Genomic DNA, 22,225 nt, shown 5'->3' on the forward strand with positions numbered 1-22,225 from the left:
ATTTGACTTATGGTGTCCACACTGTTTAGGTGTGTTTATTTAAAACAGTGAGTGTGATTAAACATGAGTTTTCATGTACCTTCTCRAAACAATATTTAAAATTTCCTGTGTCCTTTCAGCAGGTTACACAAATGTATCTGCTTAGTTTTTTTTTTTCACGCCAAGAAGACTTTTTAGAAATAAGATGGGTCAGCATGTATTTAAAATGAACGTTTATTCTTAAAAGTTAGATTTCCTTCCCATTACAGTCATAAGAAATGCCACAAGTTTGATCTGGTCAGGATTTAACAGACTTTAAATGAATGTGTGTTGTCGAGATTCCAGACAAATTGCTGTAACCTTTTACATCCTAACCACCGATCGGCATGTTTTGCCACTCCTCGACTCAAATGTTCTGCATATTTTGCGCTGCAGACTGCGTTTGTTAAAGTTGCGGGCCCTTGTTTTATGCTTTCATGGATATGTGAATAGAATATTTTGTATAGACTGCATCTGATTCATCRTTTGCTTTACCAAGTAGAATAAGACTAAACACCCCTGAGTTATGCCTCGAGCAGCCTTGAGTTTACTTATGTGTATATGTGCATGAGTTAAAATATATACATGGAAAAAAAAAGGTTCACTATGACTCACCATGTGCCGGTACAGCATACATAAAGTATTAGTGTATAAATGGTGTGTTGACCTGGGCTGTCAGTTCTTCATCGTATTTTTGCTCCCTGGAGCTTTATGGATGGCCATCAGACGGAGGCAGAAACCAGGTAGGAGAAAGACTGTGCTGCAGGGATGGAAACTGATCTCCAATCAGGCCAATCAGTGCCAGAATGTTGATAGATTGATGAGAGTTGTCTGGGATTTGATGAACCACCATCCAATCGGTCAGGCAGTTGTTATTTCTCAGTACAGCCGTATCATCTGAATGCAATTTTGCACAACCATACTTTGTTAGGGCAATTTGTACGAACTGACTGCTTATTTGTCTTGCACAGCTGTGGGTTTAAAAGACCCGACGTGACCACTTGTGTTTTCGGACTGAATCAAATTATCTTCAGGTGAGAGAGGGCCGCCGCGAGGAGAGCCAAGTGGGTTGTGGCATGAATCAATCAGTTTCTCATTAAAGGGACCGTTCCTCTTTGGTCTGGCGTGTGGCTCCGCACCAGGATAACAACGACGGAACATATGGACAAGTTCTGAAGCAGCTTTATTCTGGATGGTGCGCATGTTAGCGTACAGGAATGCCGGGTGTGGAGCCAAAGTGAGCAGCATGTGTTTGTTAACCCCTGACCTGTGCTCTCAGTGGTGCTGAATGCTGTCATAGACATGACATGACACTTGTTAAAACATCAGATTGTCAATGGAGGGCTAATTATTTTACACTTAATCACTCTGGATGCACCCCCCCCTCCCACCCCCCACCACATTTGGCTGTGATGCAGACTTCAAATGGTGAATATAGTTCTGGGGTCTCATTTATAAAGGATTGTGTGGAAATCATACTAAAAGTGAACATACGGCCAAAAGACGGAAATGGCGTACGCCAAAAAAAATTCAGATTTGTAAAACCGTGCGTACACACGTTTCATCTTTCCTTTATAAATCACAGCCGCATGTCAGAGTTTGCGCACAAGGTCCCACCTCAGGCTCTACCCTCTACACGCCCACACTCAACCATAAACAGTCAATGTAAAGTACCTCATGAATGTTAAGACGTATTTAAATCAGTCAGCTGATCAATACCAACAAAAGTGATTGGCTCAGACACGCTCCGTCGTACGTCTGGAGGTTGACAGGTGCTGACTGACAGCTGCTCACGTGAACAGAATGTCTGTAATTGACACAGATTTTCCCTCATTTTGCTTTAGAGTAATCTAATGATTTTTGTTAAAAAATACTCTGCTTCAAATTAATTTTCTCACAGAGCCTGCAGGACGATAAAAACAATAAAAATAAAATTAAATAAGTCAAATAAAATTAGAAATAAGTCCACCGCTCTTCTGCTCCTCTCCCCCTCCTGCCTGCTCTGTTATCCGCGGCAGACACCCCCGCCCCGCGCGCACACACACACACATGCACGCATCCCCTGCACGCGCGTGTGACAAATACAGACTTTAAACGTGAAGTTTTATCACACTGGCGAGGTGGATGCGCCCTGCGCGTGTATCCAAAGTGTGACTTTTGCTGTCCTGCTGTTCTTATCAGGGAGGGGTCTGTGGGTCAGGGAGGGGTCTGTGGGTCAGGGTCCTGAGGAGGAAGCAGATGAATGGAGTTGTGCACGGGAGCTTTTATCTAAGATTTAAGTTTTTTTTTATTTCAAAGGTCCTCATGGCTCAGCAGCAGAAGTATAAATATTAATACTGTTAAGAAAGCTGATGATAAAGTTGAATAAAAATCTAAGTCTGATTATGAAGGTAAATTAAATATCTGACAGTGATCATTACACAGTGTGGSTCTAATTCCTCACTTCATCATCTGTGTCGCAGTTTCACGTCTCCAAAATGAGCGTACGCCTGGGTCAACGCTGGCGTGAGGCACCGCACATTTTCACGTCAAGTTTGGATTTTATAAATCACAACCTTGGCGTAAAAAGTGGCATACGCACGTTTCTGGGCTCTTATTGTGCGTACGCCAGTTTTATAAATCCGACCCCTGGTCTGTGACACTTTCTACCTGAAAATGTACATACACGAATCCCGCTTTGATGCACAATTTGTCACTTAAGAAACCAAACACCTCCTTTGTCTCTCTTCTAAAGTGTTCACACATGTAAATACTGCTTCTATTAATGCAGTTCTGACTTGTGTTCTCCAGATCCATCCTCCCCTCCCAGCCCAACTAATCTGCACGTCACCAATGTGACATTGGGGGATGAAGGCCTGGTGACAGTTCATCTCAACTGGACTCTGCCAGAAGAGCCTGATATTCCCATACACCACTACAAAGTGTTCTGGAGCTGGACTGTGCCCAGCAARTCGATGGTGCCATCTAAGAAGAAGAGGAGAAAGACCACCAATGGGGTAATCCTCTCCTCTCTTGCTGTCTTTCTCCATGTTGCTTTTTTTTCTTACCCGTTATCCTCTCTAAGACGTCACTGCCTCATCTAGAGTTTGTTTATCATCTTTTCCTCCAACTTCCAACCCACTTCTTTTTGAAATTACATAAGATTGGCATTTATTTATGTTCACTTGCAAGACTATCAGTCACACATATTGGTACAATGTGTTCTTCATTATTTTAATTCCTTAAACTGATGAAAGAATCCTTTAAACAAAGTTAAGATCTGATGGGGAACATAATAAGTGTGATGAATACCCCCTTTTAAGTGATAAATCACGACTGTTTCCAAAACATCTCACTTGTTTTCTGCTCAGTAAGAATTTTGAATCCATTCTGCACAACTTATTTTGTAACCAACTTATTTATAAAGCCATACAAGTCTTTATTTGTTTATTGTTTTATCTGAGCAGCTTCAAGATGCAATTTTCCATAACTGCACTCACAATCCCTGAAATCTGATCATCTTTTAAATCAAAGAAAACAACGTATTTAAACTAAGGGTCAAAATCATCCTAAAACACTCTCTAATCATAGCATTAATAATGCCATGTTTAAACAGAGTACCATTTATTTCTATTATAAATTCTTTTGTTATTTCTTGGAAAATCTTTGCATAATGGAATACTTTCAACTATTCATTCCAGCATGAAAAAAAGAGGATTCATGGCTCTTTTTGTGGAATGTCAGAAACCAAGACTTCAGTTTCAATTACAGCAAAGAGTTGATGCAGGCAGATGAATCTTTGGCAGAATTGTAAATCTCTCCATTGCGTGTTTTTTTACCTAGAAAAGCTGTTGGACTGCCACAGGGTGAAACAAGACGACTCTTATGGACATAACAAAAATACATATATTTTGTAAGATTGCACAGTTTTTAAACTACAGAAACACGGTTGCACATTTTCTAACATCAACACCCAAAAGTGTGTGAAATTAATAACTTCTAGCAGAAAAAAGACTAAACTGTTACAAGATGAGCTGAGCTTACTTCCAAAAAGAGTGAAAAAAAAAACACTTTGACCCCTTTTAAAACAGTGTTTGATGCTGAGCTGAAGCAGAAATTACATTTTTCCTGCATGGCTGGACAAGTCCATGACTTCACAGCAAGAGAGCCAACAGTGGCAACATTGCCAGGTGAATGTGTGTCAATCATTCCACAGCTGAGTGGCTTTAACAATAATATAATGGTGTTTGAACCTTCACAGACCAGGTCAGCTATACAAAAGCCTCTTCTTTGTTTTATTTTGAATGTAAAATATGTTCAATCAAAAATAACATGCTTATTGACTTAAATCTCTGGTAACATAAATAAAACACTGGATACTTTATTTATTCAGTGTGTACATCTATGGTAACATGATTRAATAGCACACATGGCTGACTATCTGTGCAGAGATACTTCAGCGGAAAGACAGAGTGTCTAGATAGTCCACGCACACCACWATGGATTTTTCTCTTGAATTAGTTTTAAAAAAATGCATAGCAGATGTGGTACAGAGGAGATAGAGGTGGGAGACACCAGACACTGTTGACACATGTACTACTGGTTTCCACTTTGGCACCTCGGGGGCTTTGAAAGCAGCCTGCTGGTAGAGGAATGTCAAAACACACTCAGTCAATAAGAGGAACTCATCAAGTTCACGCTGACGGTGGAATGCTGGAAGTCCAGCACAGTGAAGAGGCCCCGGGGGCTTCTGATAACACGACTCTTTCACAAAACCCCCTCAAGGCTATCTCCTCACCACGATCTCTTCCTCAGCTCCAGATGTGCTCCTAATAAGCTTGGCTTTCCCACAGACCTGCAAGTGGCTGAGTTCGAGCCGTGACGGGTACAGTGACAGGGCTTTGAAAGTCAAGTGACAGTGTGGAAACATAAAAATGCCRAAGTTTAAGTGTCTTTTTTTGTTCTTCTTGTTGCTGCAGGCTCAAAGCTGGGTGGATCTGGAGGGACTGCAGCAGAATAGCAGCTACACTGTGGAGCTGCAGGCTGTCACCTACTGGGGACAGGTGCGCCTGAAGAGCTCCAAGGCCTCACTCCACTTCAGTACCTCCCAGAATAACGAGTCAGGTAAACACTGGGGGTGATACTTTACTCTTCGTTCAGATGTAAGACCTGTCAAGCAGCTGCAGTTTGGGATATTTTCAACAGTTAGTAATGTTTTACATCATTATCATCTTCATGGTGGTCCAAATAGTTTGTACAGTATGTTGTGTTGTTTTTATTTTATGTCATTTTAGTGAACAAATCCCAACAGGAATCACAAAATTTTATGAAGCATCGTCTGATTTAGTGCTAACTAGTTGATATTAGCTTTTTTAGTTTGATTGAACTGCAAATATTATATAAATATGTAGCAGCCACCTCATTGTAAGTGTAAAAGCCATTGTGGAATTGAAATATTAAGCAGTTTAAGTGTTAGCTATGAAATGCTTGTAGCTGAAAAGTATGCATTACTGACTAGAAAAAGAATCAAACTTAATGTAGTTTTTGAARCTTTATGCATTTAAAGCTATCCTGTAAAGCAGGGCTATTCAACTAAATTGCTCCGGGGGCCACAGTTACTGCAGGTCAACAGTTCAGGGGCCAAACATCCAGCAATTAAAGTTATTATGTAAATAAAACAAGTATTACAAAGATCTGTTACCTTTGAAATAGTTTATTTTGCTGTATTTAATCATGAATACAACATTCAAAAGTAGTGATAATTAAACATTATCAAAAACAAAAAGAACACATTCTGCCTCCTATTTGACACAAATATTATTTGGACATCTCTGACTTGCCAAGTTTTTAAACCAATTTTATTTTCACTTTCATAGTTTTATCTTCAACTGTTTGTAATTTTAACTGTTTTGATTGTGCATAGAAATGTTTTTTTATCAGCTTCTAGCCAAGATTCTGACATTTCTGTAGAGACCACACAAGTCTATGTTTAACAAAAATAACTTATTGTAACTAAAGTACAAAACCGGGGGTTTGGGCTCAAGAGATGAATGAACCAATTGGTGGGCCGAACTTTGGTCACTCGCGGGCCGGATGTGGCCCTCTGACCACCAGTTGAATAGCCCTGCTGTAAAGCTTCACTTTGCAGCTTTTTTCTCTGTCAACAAAAATAATAATAAACTGACATGACATCAAACATGTCCACAAATCCATAAAGCACCTTAAAATCAAAGTTTAGACAATAAAAAAGTCAAAACATACATTTTAGCTGCATGGAGGGTCACACACACCAAAGCAGAAGCAAAACCTAGATAAATCTACACAAATTACAAATGTATATGGGACTGGCTGACCCCATCAAGCAAAACTCCATCCTTTTTTGTCTCTAGTTTGTTTTCTTCTCATGAGAGTTGAAATACCAAAAATGTCCAAATAAACAAGAATTGGCAGAGGTATGCTGCCAGCATGTCTGCAGTCATTTGTAGTTTTTATTTCTTCAGCAAGCTTTGGTGAAATGTGAGTGTTTCTTTTTGTGTGTGTGTCTCTGAAGAGAACTGAACCTACGACCTTTGCAGTGTTGCAAATATTGTGTCCATTGAGTTACAGCACATTGATGCTCGAAGAATAAACTTCTCTTCGTGCTGTTTCACGAATCTGACTCAGAAATATATTTGCTTGTTACCGTTGTAAAGACTGTGCTGTAACACAGTTAATATTGTATCTTAGCTACAGCAGCAAACACTTCTTTCTTCTCTTCCCAGCAAAACTGGTGCTCAAGTCAAAGAAGGAGGAGATATCCTCTCTTGGTGCGACCTTGGCCAAACGCCCCTCTGGCCCTCTTGAAGTAGGCACGCCCTTCTACCAGGACGGTCAACTGCAGGTCCGAGTCTAYTGGAAGAAACGAGGAGGTAAGCCCTCCGTTTTTAAGCTTTGCCTGAATCAAATTAGTGCCCCAATATTCCCATCAATCACTATGACTCATGCAGATAAAAAGATATTGGGACTGATTCCCACTGGCTTAAACATGGTGTCAGATGATGTAAATAAAGCAATGGGTCTTGATAATGGGGTTTGGTAATGTGAGCGCTCTGCGATGTGAGTGAAACCTGCACATGGACCTGCAGAAAGGAGCCACCGTTTAGCAGAGAACAATAAACACACAGCGTTGGAGTTCAGCTGTGTTCAATAGATCCTCACATTTGCTTTGAATGTGTTTTGTTTCACAAAAGCTGATGTCATAGGGAGTAGACATGGCAGCGGGTTGCAGCACCACATGGGGTTAAAGACTATAAGGAATGCCTGTCCCGGCATCATCCATTCCCTGAAAACTTTCTGCTAATACCAGAGTGAAAATATGGAAACCTTGGAAGCCAAGGTCTCAGGGTAGCCTGTCAAGTTCCATTCACTGGTCTATGTTATGTTAGAAATATATGTCATCGCCCAAGCCAAACTCCACATCCTAGAGTCAAGAATGCAATCCCTGGATTGGGATGCCTGGTGAGACACCAACTGCTGCATTGGAGTGAGGAGAGCAGGAGAACAGAGTTGGCGCGGAGCTGTTAGCAAGTTTGGCTCTGGATTCGGTGAGCTGAGTGATGCTGACAAGGGTCAAGCATGGCTGGGGAATCGCAGTGTAGCACAGCAGAGTTAATCCAGGTTCCCGCTTTGTTTTCTGCCTCTTGTATTGTGGTCCCGCTCGGTGGTGTGTCTGCAACAGCCTCTCGTTAGTCTGAAGGATGGCCTTGCTTTTAACTATTATAAACATAGAAACACACAGATGGCCCGGAAAACTGGGGTCTCTGGACATCTGGTTTGTGTGACAGAAAAAGGGGACAGGTTAACTGAAGCATGATTAAACTCTCACTCATTGTGTCTGTGATCCAAAGCAGTCTGGCCTCTGGATTTTCTCCAGCAGACAAAAGAGTACGATATTGTACATTAGCTCTGATAATGTATCTTTTGTCTGCCTAGCTTTGACAAGAGACAGCACTTTGGTTCTGATTCATCAAACGCTGCAGCGGTTTTGTACTCTACCTGATTTCCTTGTCCTATTTCATGTTTTACATTCCACTTCCCCTCTTCATCAGACCCAGCTTAACCTATCTTGTTTATCCCCCACTCCCCCCACCCCAAATTTCCCGGTTCCGTGTAATTCCTCTCTTCTGCTTCCAATGAGCTCAAGGGCTCCAAGTACCAGATCTGTGTCTCAGCCTTCAAAGGACCCCTTTTATCTCCCCGCTGTAACCCAGGCTCCCGCTGAGGGGTGAACATAGCACAACTCAATTATTAATCGGAGAAGTATTTAAAAAATATATATCCAAGAAACACAGTTGAATTAATTATAAATCTTGTAAGACAAGATGAGGGCGATGGGTTGATAAACACTGTGGGGGAGTTGAGATGCTGAGGTGTAATGAAGTGATGATTTTCACTTTTTGAGATTTGCTTTTAGGTGACAAGGAGGAAACTGTAAATGTTGAGCTAATAAAAATATAAAATAAAGAACATTTGTGAGTTTTTTTTTAAAGTTTGTTTTAGAGATAAACAGTATGAAAAGCTTCAAAAATGTAAACATGATGGTTGTAATTTATGAAATACCAATAAGTTAGGGCTGGGTGGTATGACCTCAAATTCATCTCACAGTATAAATTGAATCCCTTCTTGGTAACGGTATATATCGCGGTAGAAATTTATCATAAAAAAACAAAGATAATGTAATTTTTAGAGCATTTATTTTGCAGAAAACTAATCATAATCAAACCTAGCATTTTTGCTGTAGTGCAAATGATAAAAGGTTTCAACATCAAACAAAAATATKTCTCAAGTTTTCAACAATATCACAATAAAGTGGATGTTATAAACAGTACTTCAAGTAAAATTAGTAATTGTCATAAAAAAAATTTGAAGTTGTCATAAGTTGCCTAAAATATTATAGTGTGACCTTAAGAGAGTTAAGCTGCACATAGTCCTAGTCATAAAACAATTTCAGATAACTGGAATGTAAGTGTGGTGAAGCCAAATAAATGTAATATCAGCCTGCCATACAATGAGATTCTGCCTGCTGAACTTACTAGTTGCTGCTCTGCTGCTCTCTCAGAGCAGAAGCCTACTGTTACATTAGCAAGATGGATTTATGACTGAAGGAACGTCCACATCTTTTTTTGTCATCTCTGTGGGTAACAATACACAAAAAACAAGTTTTTTCTCTGACAACTTGGGTGTGAAAAAACTACGGTTGTTAAAGCTTCGCTCTGCCTGACGTGCAGCGGGGAGGGAGGGAGAAATGATCCCGAGACACAGCGTAACTTTTCTACAGTGGGAGGGGGAAATTTGTTCTCTCTATATGTGTTTTTAAAAACACTATATTTCTTCATTTATTTTAAGAATATTTCAAACTCCTGCTCAGTTGTCTCTGCACTCGCAGCCGTGTTGACACAGGTGCGATAACGTAACTGACGACAGGACGGTGGAGGGTAAATTTCTACCATAGGCCAACTTCATACTGTTTCTGCCATCGCATATACCGTGCAGCCCTACAATAAGTTATTCACATAAGACAAATGCATGTGGGCAGTTTTTTTGCTTCCATGTAAAGGAATATGCACTGAGAATGTTTGTGTGCTCTAATTTGAGTGCATTGTAACCCTTTCTGTGCTTATGTTTGGAATTAGTCATTTACTTCTCTTTTAAATGATCTGAAATTTTGGAAACTGTAAAACTGCAGTTTCTTTATTATCATATTTTGGTTAGTCCATTGTCACAATGTTGCAGAAAATTAATATGTATTTCTTTGAAGTAGAAATATGTGTCACATCACAGCGAGGTTGTCGCAGGTATGCCTCCTGGCTTTCATGCATGGAGGTTGCATGTTCTTCCGGTGCACACGTGCGTTTTCTCCCACAAACCAATAAAATAAAAACAATAAAAACTTGATGTTTATTGGTCACTCTAAATTGCCTGTAAGTGTGAGAGTGTGAATGCTTGTTTATCTTGTTTGTCTCTATGTGGCCCTGTGACAGACTTGTGACCTGTCCGGATGTAGCCCTGGTTTGAACAGTTGTAAAGGCAAAACCTTAGTTGTATAGGAGCTTTGTGAAGCTATGGAGAAGAACTTTTGGATGGCCTCAAAAGGATTTTAACAAGCGGTACGCCAATGTCTCCTGTCTCTGAGGGACTTAAATAGTCAATGTTTGTAGTTTTTGAGATGAGTGTTTTTCTGGATTGGAAATGAACAGGCAATGCACGTTTTCGATGCAAAATATTTAAGTGGGTAGAAATTACAGTTAGTTGTATTTATTTGCTAGTTACCATCTAAGATTTTAGACATGGCAATCCAGTTTTTGATGGGGAGTTTTGTTATACCTATATGAAGTTCTCAGGATGGATGAAGGATATTTTCAATTCCCCACTTCACAACCCAACAATCAGTTCAGGTTGAAGCACAATGTCTTTGCCAACACTGCTTATAGTCGAGACAGATTTCTACTGACCTGATTTGGAAAAAAAACTGGTGGAAACTGGTTTTAATAAGATCAGGGCAATAAATCACTGGTCAAAGCAGGTTCTTCAGGACCTCCTAGTAATTGTTCAAAAGTTGGAGTGTGTCGTAATGCTGGATAAGATAATCTCTTTGATTTCATCATTACTTGCTAATAATTGTATTACAACACTAATGCAAAGAGATTACGATACATAAAGATGAATAAACTAATTTATTTAGAGAATTTATTATTTGATCTACATTGTTTTTGTTGAACCAAAAAAATTGTTTTAAGTGAAAACAAAAAAATATAGTACCAAAAACATCTATAAAGTAAATTTTTAACTGACTTTTTATTGGGAGGAGACAAAGGTTGCATTTATAGTTCCCTTTATTCTGCCATGTGCATAAACTTGATAACCTGTTCCACTTTTTCCTGCTCCCAATTAAAGCCAGTCCACTCTGTACACAGTATTTCCTTGTTCCCTCCCCTTCAGATCAAAAGCTTAAATACAAACGTAAATGAGACTCGTGCAGCCGTGGCCACAGAGAGGAGAAATGGCACAAAAGGCAGTTCAGCTGGACCGAGAAGCTTTCTGCTGTTCGATCTGTCTGGATCTGCTGAAGGATCCAGTGACTATTCCCTGCGGACACAGCTACTGCAAGAACTGCATTAAAACCTACTGGAATGAAGAGGACCAGAAGGGAATCCACAACTGCCCCCAGTGCAGGCAGACCTTCAGACAAATGCCCGTCTTGAAGAAAAACACCATGTTGGCAGTGTTAGTGGAGCAGCTGAAGAAGACCAAACTCCAAGTGGTTCCTGCCGATCTTGGACCAGAAGATGTTGTCTGTGATGTCTGCACTGAAAGAAAACTGAGAGCTGTGAAGTCCTGTTTAGTTTGTCTGGCTTCTTTCTGTGAAAAACACCTTCATCGCCACTGTGATTCAGTGGCGTCTAAGAAACACAAGCTGGTGGAACCGTTTAAGAGTGTTTGCTCTTGTCATGGTGATACCATGATGTTCTGCCATGTAGAACAGAAGTACATCTGCTATCTCTGCTCTGTGGATGAAAATAAAGGCCACGACACAGGCTCAGCCACAGAGGACATCATTGAGAGACAGAAAAAGCTCCAGGTGAGACGAGAAGAAATCCAGCAGAGAATCCTGGATCAAGAAAAAAGCGTGAAGCTGCTTCAGAAGCAGGTGGAAGTCATCGATCTGTCTGCTGACAAAACAGTGGAAGAAAGTGAGAAGATCTTCACTGAGCTGATCTGTCTGATCCAGAAAAGAAGCTCTGACGTGAAGCAGCAGATCAGTTCCTGGCAGGAAACTGAAGTGAGTCATGTCAAAGAGCTTCAGGAGAAGCTGGAGCAGGAGATCAATGAACTGAGGGAGACAGACACCGAGCTGGAGCGTCTTTTAAACACCGAGGACCCCAAACAGCTTCTACACAGCTACCCGTCACCGTCAGCWCTCACCGGACACCCACGCTCATCCAGCATAAATGTTCGTCCTCTCAGGTACTTTGAAGAGGTCTTAGCAGCTGTGGTGGAGCTCAAAGATAAACTACAGAACATTCTGACGGACCAGGAGAGGAGCATCTCCCCGGTAGCCACTAATGCCGATGTGTTACTGTCACAACCAGAGCCAAAGAGCAGAGCTGACTTTCTAAAATATTTCTGTAAAATCACTCTGGATCCAAACACAGCACACACACAGTTGTTGCTATCAGAGGGGAACAGGAAGGTAAACGTAATGAAAAAGCATCAGTCTTACATTGCCCACCCAGACAGATTCACAGGATGGTGTCAGGTCCTGAGCAGAGAGCTTCTGACTGGTCGTTGTTACTGGGAGGTGGAGTGGAGAGGGAGAGAAGTTTCTGTAGCAGTGGCGTATAAAAATATCAGCAGAGCTGGGAGAGGGAACGAATGTGTGTTTGGACGCAACGACAAATCTTGGACGTTATTCTGCTCCTTAAACGGTTATAAATTTTGGTACAATAACATCAAAACTCCCATCTCGGGTCCTCAGTCCTTCAGAGTAGGAGTGTATCTGGATCAAAGTGCAGGGATTCTGTGTTTCTACAGCATCTCTGAAACCATGACCCTACTCCACAGAGTCCAGACCACGTTCACCCAGCCGCTCTGTGCCGGGCTTTGGATTGGCGGTTTGTTAGATTTGTCAAGTGCTGAGTTCTGTAAACTCGGATAGACTGAATTTACTGAAGTTTCAGTGAGTTTCAATTTCTAATCATGGAACAGATTTTATTAATTTTTTTTATCTTGGTTGTTTCGTGTCTAAATGACAGAAATCAATTGCTTTTCATCAAATGTTATATTTTGTTTGTTTGTTTTTTGAAATGTCTTAAAGAAAGTGAATGTCCCTACAAATAATCACAAAACTTAGTTATATACAAGAACAAATTACTACGTATGTTGAAAACTATCAGTCTCAGCTAAACATTTTTGACATCATTTTCTATTTGCCTAAAATGTTCAAATGTTAAGAATTTTATGAAAATAAATGTCAAAATAAAGCTRTCATGTTGGGATAAATATTTAGCTTCATTTAGTAAGTTTTGAAATTCATATTCTTATTTTATTAAAATAATTTTTGTTAACTAACTAACGTTTTATGTGTAAACTCCTATYATGACCGCAGCAAGATGTTCAGCTTGATTTAAGAGACAGTAACTGATGTTTATGTTGTTCCTACCAGAAAACTGAAAATGTATAATCTATCAGTTCCAGTTAATAAAGTTAATCATTCCTCTTTGTCCTTTTATTGTTCATTACTTGATGTTTTCTGCACTCTATACAGTATGTACACAAACTGGACACAACTAAAACACAGATACAGTTGAGTTTATAGGTGTAATTCAGATTGTGTAGTTACATTTTAACCTTGGTTTTCTGATGCAGGTGACTGTCCCTGCGTATTTCAGACATACTGGTTTGCTTGGTCTTGTTTATTTCTCTGAAGAGCAGCTGTGCAGTTGTCTACTCAGTGATAGTTTCATTTAAACCAGGACCTTGAAGTCAAGGAGATTCAAGATCTGCACTTAAAGAACCAAGATAACACTGTAGCCATATGTTTTAGTTTGTTTTGAGACAAAGCAAATTTGTACAATTAATGTCTTGAAGACACCTCACGAGGAGACAGATGTCGGGTACTTTAAAAAAAACTTTTTTTAATACTATTTCATACCAACCACGTCAAGACCTCCAAGATGCAAAACCAAGATTGTTAAAAGACTTACGTGTCACTAAATGTTTAAAAGTTGAGTGTAGTGGGACCTACCTCGCCCTAATTTAGTTCTACACTATTCTGTTCTCRTGGTACATCTTTAACTCATACAGCTAGATGAACATTTTCAGTGCTCAGTTTATGATTGGTCATCCACAAGTTAAAAGTGAACTAGAAAAAGCTTTCATGGCTTATGTTACAAATAATAATAATAATAAAAAGATAAAGTTGATGTGGCTTTAGAGGATGGTGGATAAGAATGTCAGTTTTGATGCAGTCGCTGCCGTGGGGCATGGCTCCCTGGTTTTCAGGTTTGCTGGCATGAAATCGTCAGCTCACCGCATCTTGTCTGGAACCTTGGCTGAGTAGGTCCTCGGAACCTATAGGAAAAGTTGAACTTATGGCAAAAGTGCTTCAGTTGGCCAGTCATTTGGGAAATAAAAAAGATAAACCTCTTCAATAGGTTCTACTCCAGCTGCCACATTCAGATGATAAAACTTAGAGTAGACAGAGACGACAATGTTTCTGTTTCACATATCGCAGAGGTGTCGAACTCCGGTCCTTGAGGGCCACTGTCCTGCATGTTTTCTTGTTTTCCTGCTCAAACACACCTGGTTTGCATGAATGGATGATTGACAGGCTTCTACAGAGTTTAAGGAGGTAATTGAAGCACTGAATCAGGTGTGTTGTACCCATGATACTAGAGCCTGTTTGAATAATGTTTTGTGACGTCCGCGGCCTACCCCGGTTACCACTACTGCGCATGTGTGTCAAGGACAGAAAGGCAGATGTGGCAGTGGAAGGTGTCAAAGCAGTTTGGAGAGAGAGACAAAGTAAAGAACAAAAAAAAAAAAACGATGAATCCACTATTAAATTGTCATCAATTATTTTAATAATCAATTAGTCGTCGACTAATCGTGACAGCCCCAACTCTTGGTCCTCACCAGAGGAGGAGACTGACAGAGAAGCTGAGGTTGGACTGGCAGGCTCAGGCAGAGGACAACAACTGACCCGTTTGGCAGGAACCCACAGTGCTCACCTCACTTACTTATTTCCCTGCAGATATTCCAATCAGCAGATATGCAGTTTTAGTTTGAGTCTTTGAAAGTCTGGCAGCAAATTAAAAAAAGGCAGCTTTTCTGGTTTTTAGTCTGTTTTGAATTTTTATTTTATTTTGTGCTTAAATGACTTAGGAAACATGTGTATCAGGAATTCTTAAAAAGGGTTCTAAATGATGCAGAAATTATCCAAAATTCTTACATATAGTAAATACTGTATATTTACTAATCACTTAGTTGCCTAATCTTGCCATCGACAATTATTGTTGACCTAATGGGTACTTTATGTTTATTAAATACATTTGGGACATATGCTCCCTAATGCTGTTACTTAAATTAAATTTTGAATGTAGGACTCGCCCTTGGAACAGAGCATGTTTTTGTTTGATTAAGTTTTAAGTAAAAGGCTCAGCATATTGAGTAGTTTGATTTTATTTTTTTTAATAAACTGCTCACCGTTCCATTCGCTCATGCTTCTCTCTTTTTACAGATCCGACTGTAAGTCGCTACCACGTCCAGTGGATGCCTGAGTACTGCAGCCACAATGAGACTCGAGGACCATCAAAATCCGTCACGCAGGTTTGTCCCCTGCAGACTCACCAAACAGTCCAGTCACAAAGGGCAGTCGGTGCACGCAGCTGTGATTTGATTAGCAGCCGAAGCCCATGCAAAGCACGCACCTAACCTTTTGTTTGATGCTTAAAAAGGACAACGCCGCTTAAAAAAATATCAGTTTAAAAAACAGCTCCACAGAGTGAACCCAAAGTCCTGTTATGTTGGATTTGCATTTGCTGTTTTGAATACTATGAGTCAGTAATTAYGTTCAGGCATGGGGTGTTTTGGCCAATAAAACGCATTAACTTAGAGAGAGTTTCCCGGAACGAGGGTTCATTCACCTCCAATGGCCTCAGCCGTGCACGAGGATTTGTTTTAGGACCCAGTCCTGTCTGTGTAGAGTTTAAGATGGGGGGACACTCAGGCTGATATGGGATGGCAGAGTCTGGCAATTAACACATTCTTTGGGAAGCAGCTCTCCGGTTGCTAGGAAATGTACATTTTCCATAGATCACCGAGGAGGATTCCAGATTTGTGCTTTTATGTGAGCGCAGAGCCTCATTCACTTTTAATCAAAGCTGTTTCATATCAGGGAGAATATACACCCTGTCCTGAGAGGATTCCTTATTAATATAGGCYGTCTTTATTACCGCAAGGTCTGAATCCACTRTTCAGCTAGATTTTTTTTTGTTTCCTTAGAGAAATGAGAAAAGTGTTTCGTGTTAAGATCAATAGATGATTAAATTTTGAAATCGGTTCACGGCGTAAAGCCACAGCAGAGAATATATTAGCATGGATTTACTGGATACTCTCTTTTCAGTTTGCACATGAAGCCACTGTAGTTGCTGCTCCTTGTTCCTTTAATGTATATTCCTCATTATTGTCACTGCCAAAGGATAGGCAGTAATACTCATACTTCAAGCGCTACACATTGCACAAGATCCTTGCTTCAAACTTTAGCATTAACAGCTGGAGTCAGCCCTGTCTGTTTGTTAGCAAAAAAATCTTAGCAATGTTATCTGACAAAAACAGCTCTTACTTCATCAATTCTTAACATGAGATTATCTCAGTATAAACTCTGGCTTAGATAAAAACCATGTGGGTGTTCAGTGTAGTGCTGTGATGTGGGGCATGTTTCAGTCCTGGCTTTGGAAAGTGATCTACCCCCAGTGCTGTGTATTTAATTATCTCCCAAGCTCCACGGGACCTGACCCGGGTGACACCACAAAGTCATCTGGGCTGAAAAAAAAATCTGTTTCTCTGCTCAGGAGAACTACATCAACCTCCCAGGTCTGCTGTTCTCCTGCAAGTACAAAGTCACCGTTCACCTATTGAAGTCCAAGAAACGCTCCAAGGACGAGAGCACCACCTTCTTCACCCCATCCTGCGCTACCATCCGGAGCAAGACTCACAAACACATCCCCTGCCCGGGGGAGGGAGGTGAGCGTTCAGCCGCCTGACACGTGAAGGGCATTTTAACATCGATCCACTTCAGTGTGGACACAGTCATTTGATTCCTTGGCGTGTTACAGTGTCATGACAATGCAGAAAATCTATACCGGCGTTGAAAAAATGCCACCTTTTACATTTCTATTTTGACCTAGTAATGAGAATATTAACCCCACCTGTTTTTGTTTTACAGTTACAGTGCTTCCAAAGGTTTTGGCTAAACCAGAAAACCTGACAGCCTCTTTCTCCATTAATGAGGGAAACATAACCGGCAGTTTCCTGTGGCGTGTATCCAAGGTGGCTCCTCATCAGCGAATCACAGGCTTCCAGGTCACCTGGGCCGAGATAAACACAGAAAGCCGGCAAAACAGCCTGCCCAATAGCATCATATCGCAGTCCCAGATCCTGCCTCCGGTACGTCCCATCCCACTGGAATAAAATTTCATGTTAAATGTGACACATTTCAACAGAATGATACAAATAACCTTTTAAGTTTTGTAAAATATGCGGTTAGAAACACACAGTGGTGGGCAGCGCTAATCCAAAAGTTAGCTCCGCAATTTCTAAAGCGCTTATGAAAATATTTAGGTCCACAACTTCAAAAGCACTTATGCCATAGAAAAACTAGCGGAAGCTAATTTTAAAGCGCAAGTTCAATTTGACACTTACTAGCTGGCAACAATTCATGTACAATACAGTATGTGCACARCACTGCCAACTAGTTGTGTATGAACTCTTTTACAACTTAATTCTACGATTGCTGGGGATGTGATTTCCTGAAACAGACCTTTTGGCTCCTGGTGTAAAAATTAAAAAGTTGTTGAGGATTGCTAGTTCGGCTGATTCTTTAAAAAGTTGTTGAGGATTGCTAGTTCGGCTGTTTTTTTTTTTGTCTTTTTCTTTTGTTTGTTGTAGATTTTGCATTAAAGAAGCATCAATAAAGTAATTTTAAAACTGTTTATTGGAAAACTGAAGCGATGCACTCTGGGTACACGATGGATTTGATTTGTGACGAGAAACGAAAGCACAGAGTACAAGAAGCTATCTTCCCTTCAAAATAAGAGCTTGGATTTTAAAGTTATCCATGTAGCTTCTCCAGTTGACCTCTAGATGTCTGTCTTCATCAGCATAACATCTTTAAATCATTTCTGAGTCTTTAACCTCGTTGGCCGATTGCTTCGACCAGTTATGTCAAGTATTGAGCTCCAGCGTTTAAACTTTTTTTTAAAGGAGCTCCGATTGTAAAGTAAAATAAATCAATACATACAAAATTTTAGTATGGATTACAAAAGTTAACTGTTTTTGCTATTGCCTTCCTGCTACGTAAACAGACACAAAGCATTGTGGGAAATCAAAACCGTGACCGAAAGCAACAGTCAGCAAGGATGTATACCTTCTCAATAAGTGTGTTTATGTTGGAGGGGTGCTGTTGGATAAATCATGTGTGTTGTGATTCATTGACAGCCATACCTTCCGCTGTTCAAGATAATGATGACTGGTAGACAATTAGTTATTAGCGGTACTGCATTTTAATTTTAGAAAGCGCAAATCCGCTTATGAATTWTAAAAATTAGTAAGACCGCTAAAGCGCAAACGAAATATTTAGGTCTGCAATTAGCGGATTTGTGCTTTAGCGGGCTGGTGCCCACCACCGGAAATACATTTGTTCTCCGCATTTCAGTTTACGGCATCTGTCAGATGTGACAGGGATTTTAGGATGATGTTGCTGTGACCTCTTGTAATAAGATGTGTCATAAAGACAGGCACATATATACAGTAAATCAGAAAAAGTGTTGCATCCTGTTGGAAGTTTTCCTCTCCTGCCTCTTCATCTGCCTCCACGTCTTCCTCTTTTATCTTCTGCAGAAGTTCTGAAACAGCCGCTCTTTGACATAATCTGCTTCATCAACAGCACGTTGTGCCTATCTGCACCTCCCAGCCTCCTGAGCTTGTCTATAAATAAAACCACCTACTGCACACTTTATCAAGCTGGCAGCAGCCTTATGAATACAAAAGCCTTTGTTTGTGTCTGTGGTTTCTGCAAAGACGGTTATAAATCTCTGTTTCACATCCTGTTCAAATTAAAATCCTGTCAAATTCAAAGCTTTTGTATCTGGGCTGATAACATGTCCTCTGCTTTCCTCCCTTCACCTCTCAGGATCATAATTTGCTCGTAGTGTCCAACCTGCGGCCGTCCACCTACTACAGGCTGGAGGTGCAGGTCATAACAACTGGAGGAGAGGGTCCTGCCACTGTCAAGACCTTCCAGACCCCGAATATATTACCGGTCATACAGCATCGTAAGTTACCATCAGTTAAGGTGAACATGAGTGTCATATAGGCATTTTTATTATGACAAAAATTACTTTTTTTTCAGTTTTGGGGGTGACCTCAGCAAATCATCCTCTGTCACCCCAACCCCCTGCCTATCCTCCTTAACTACATCCATGAACCTCCTCTGTGGTCTTCCTCTCCTACTCCACGGCACTGATTCAAAGTTAAATTATCATTACAACCAAATTTGATCCCCACACAAATAAAAACTTGGTACACGTTGACTGTCAACCAGATGTAGCCCCCCCAGAGGCAAGCAGAAGGCAGCTAATGTTTAAGACTCAAAAGAGGGCTGAGTTTACTGTGTGGTTGTATTTCAGACTTTATTAAAGTGTTGAGGGAAGGATTTTGTTTTTAAAGCGGTCCCTCCATCTGCACAACACACATAAAGAAACTTGTTTTAACAACAACAAATTATTTGCATCCTCTTTCTAGAGTCTAGCTCCTACGAAGGAAATTAACTTTGAGCCCAATATTCTGTTTAAAATGAGCAGCTTTGTTCAACTTATTTATGTGCTTTTCAAAGTTTTTTTCTTAGGTTTGATTGCAAACAACAAAATAACTCAAATAAAGAAAAAGTAGCATTTCTGATGAGTTGCAGATCACTTGCCACCTTACATAACAACATATTGAACTAAGTTTTGCACAGTCTGCTAGTGCTCGCATTATGTGATGGCATTGACTCAGATAAACCTCAGTATCTATATAATTGACCATGTTTTAGCCATTTTTGTGTTTGCTCATGTTGATAATCTGTGGCAGCCATCTTGAATCAAGTGCCTTTAAAAGCTAAAGGGGGGTGGGGGTATTATTTATTTTCATAGTTCAGTTCTTTACCACAATCAGGTAACTGTCACCTACAGTATTTATGAAAACACTGTTTATAAATTTGACTTTGCATCATAGTCTAAGTCTTTTTAAGAACGTCCTACTGTTTCAGACACTTCCACTTCAGCACGTCTTCACAACAACGCTTCAAGGGAGGGAGCTCGGCTGAGGAATGAGTTCCAGGGAGGGGCTATGTACAAATAGGCGGTGCTTTGTACAAGCAAGCATTTAGGCAACTTCAAATGGCTACCACTGGAGATTCAAGGGTTTCTCAAACATGCATGAATGAGTGAAAGCAACACTCCGGGTGTGTTTTTGATGAGGGAATGACATTAGAACATGATATAAAACTCAAAAWWTTTTTTTTGCATAATACCACCTTTTAAATCCATCGCAGAGTGAGCCAATAATTACTTTCTGAGTGATTTATTGAAATCAAGTTCAAGCCATTCAAGTTCATTTAGAGGTGATTTATAATATTTTGACAATCTACCAAGAAGAATCATTAAATTAATAGTCTTTGTTGCCATGTTTGACAATCTAGATTATTTTTTTTCCTTCCAGGACCCAGACTCCGGCAGCACCACCCCCATCACCAGAAGCCGTCGGTGGAGAGACACTGAGTGTTCAAATCGAAGCAAACCCAACAGGGAGAAGAACCYGCAGCTCTCTCCTCATCTCTGCCAGGGAAGGAAAGCGTGGAGCCAAACAAGGAGCACCGCACGCCAGACCATGAAGTGACAACCCCTACCCTTCTTCCTTCTTAAGACTCTACAACACGTCAGCTCCTTCTTATCCACACTCTCTTTTCACCAGACGGGTTTGTGTGTGTACAGAAAAACTTATACTTCATACTCTGCCCCCCCCCCCCCCCCYCCCCGCCTCACAGACTCAAACAGGAAGTGATGAAAGAACTCTAAAATGTGTTGCAATCCAGTCGTGCACAACAGAACGCCCTCTGGCTGGATGTGGTAAAAGCCTGGTTTTTTTTTGGGGGGGGGGGGATTCGATGGGACAGGGTCAGACAGTAGGAAAAAACAGAACCTTTGTTTACTCTTGAAATGAAATGTAGAAACTCATCTATTTATTTTGTGTTACCCTTTAAAGAGGCGCTTAGACATCCAGTCTGAACTGATGCACCCAAAGTCTTGTCTAACCCAGAATATCTCATGTAGTATGTTGCATGTAGTACATTTGATTTTAGAGCTGTAAATGAATTACTTGCTTCGAGTTGCATGATGACCGTTAGCATCCCCGTCGGCATGAAACAATGTCTGTGTTACCTCTTTTCAATATCCTAGCCATATTTCCCTAACAGATTAACAAATAAATATATTGGAATTAATATGTCATGTTTATTAATAAAATTATAACTCGTGAGGAAATGAATTGTACATGTTCTTGGCTGTAGAAATATTTGTCCCGGAACAGTCAGTGAATGTCTATATTTATTTATGTGTGTACTACAAAGTTTGGTTTTGATGTGCGTGAATGTGGATGTTTGTGTGTTTTGTTTTATTTTTGTCTCAAATTTTTGATCCAAGGAAAAGAAAAAAAAAATCTTGTAAAGACATTTTGTAAAAATGGAATTGTAAATAGAGTCTTATGTTACATGTTATTTTTCCATGCTAGAAACTGTACAAACGGCTAAGTAATAAAACAATCCTTAACCTGTGCCCTTTGCTGCTGCTTTAATTAGTGATTGTTGCCTTTCCTTCCAACATTCAGCTGCTTGGGAATTACTGCTGCTTTTTTTGCTTTTGCTGTGAAATCCATCATGGTGGGCTTCATTCAGTGATCGACTCAGGAGAACTGAGACACATGACCTACAGGTCCATATAAACCTGTTGTAAACATAATACTTGACCTCTAAAAGCACTTGTATGTTTGAAAAGTAATAATGGCCCCCACACTCAACAGTTTTTTTAACATTTATAAAACAAGAAGTGGAAATGTTTACACAAAAGTAAATCTATGTCTCATTGTGCAGATTAGTCCCAGTTATGTGTAAGTGTCTCGTCAGTGTGATGCCAACTTTATCAATAAAAGTTACAGGTAAGATATTCATTGTTCATAACGTTTTCACGGACATGTATTTTAGATTGGTCAAAATCTTCCCAAAATCAAAGCAATCTATTATAAACCCGGTATTATTCATATTTTTGGCAACTTTTCACCCAATTTTATGTACCACGACAGCAGCAGGGACGTTGGAACATTTTTATCCTGAGATCTCCAGTGTTTTTGAGTTTGGAAGGTTTCTCTGCAGATGTTT

The 22,225-nt window shown here is 40.2% G+C and overlaps 2 protein-coding genes across 2 annotated transcripts in view; both read left to right on the plus strand.

Moving 5' to 3' along the window:
- The window catches only part of anos1 (anosmin 1), a gene marked incomplete at its 5' end in the record, with an annotated part of 59,976 nt that extends 38,350 nt beyond the window's left edge, over nt 1–21,626 (plus strand). The window contains 8 exon segments of the mRNA XM_014018696.1: nt 2,809–3,014; nt 4,977–5,121; nt 6,759–6,905; nt 15,275–15,363; nt 16,608–16,779; nt 16,982–17,202; nt 18,947–19,088; nt 20,515–21,626. Of these exon segments, the coding sequence (XP_013874150.1) occupies nt 2,809–3,014; nt 4,977–5,121; nt 6,759–6,905; nt 15,275–15,363; nt 16,608–16,779; nt 16,982–17,202; nt 18,947–19,088; nt 20,515–20,573 (1,181 nt within the window). The 3' untranslated portion in view covers nt 20,574–21,626.
- LOC106524756 (tripartite motif-containing protein 16-like) lies at nt 10,793–14,549 on the plus strand. The gene has a single exon (XM_014018698.1). The coding sequence runs from the start codon at nt 11,000–11,002 to the stop codon at nt 12,689–12,691; it is 1,692 nt and encodes a 563-aa protein (XP_013874152.1). The 5' UTR covers nt 10,793–10,999; the 3' UTR covers nt 12,692–14,549.
- Nucleotides 21,627–22,225: the final 599 nt, after the last annotated feature.

The sequence above is a fragment of the Austrofundulus limnaeus genome, unplaced genomic scaffold (assembly GCF_001266775.1).
Source record: "Austrofundulus limnaeus strain Quisiro unplaced genomic scaffold, Austrofundulus_limnaeus-1.0 Scaffold199, whole genome shotgun sequence".
In the NCBI taxonomy this organism is placed as follows: Eukaryota; Metazoa; Chordata; class Actinopteri; order Cyprinodontiformes; family Rivulidae; genus Austrofundulus; species Austrofundulus limnaeus.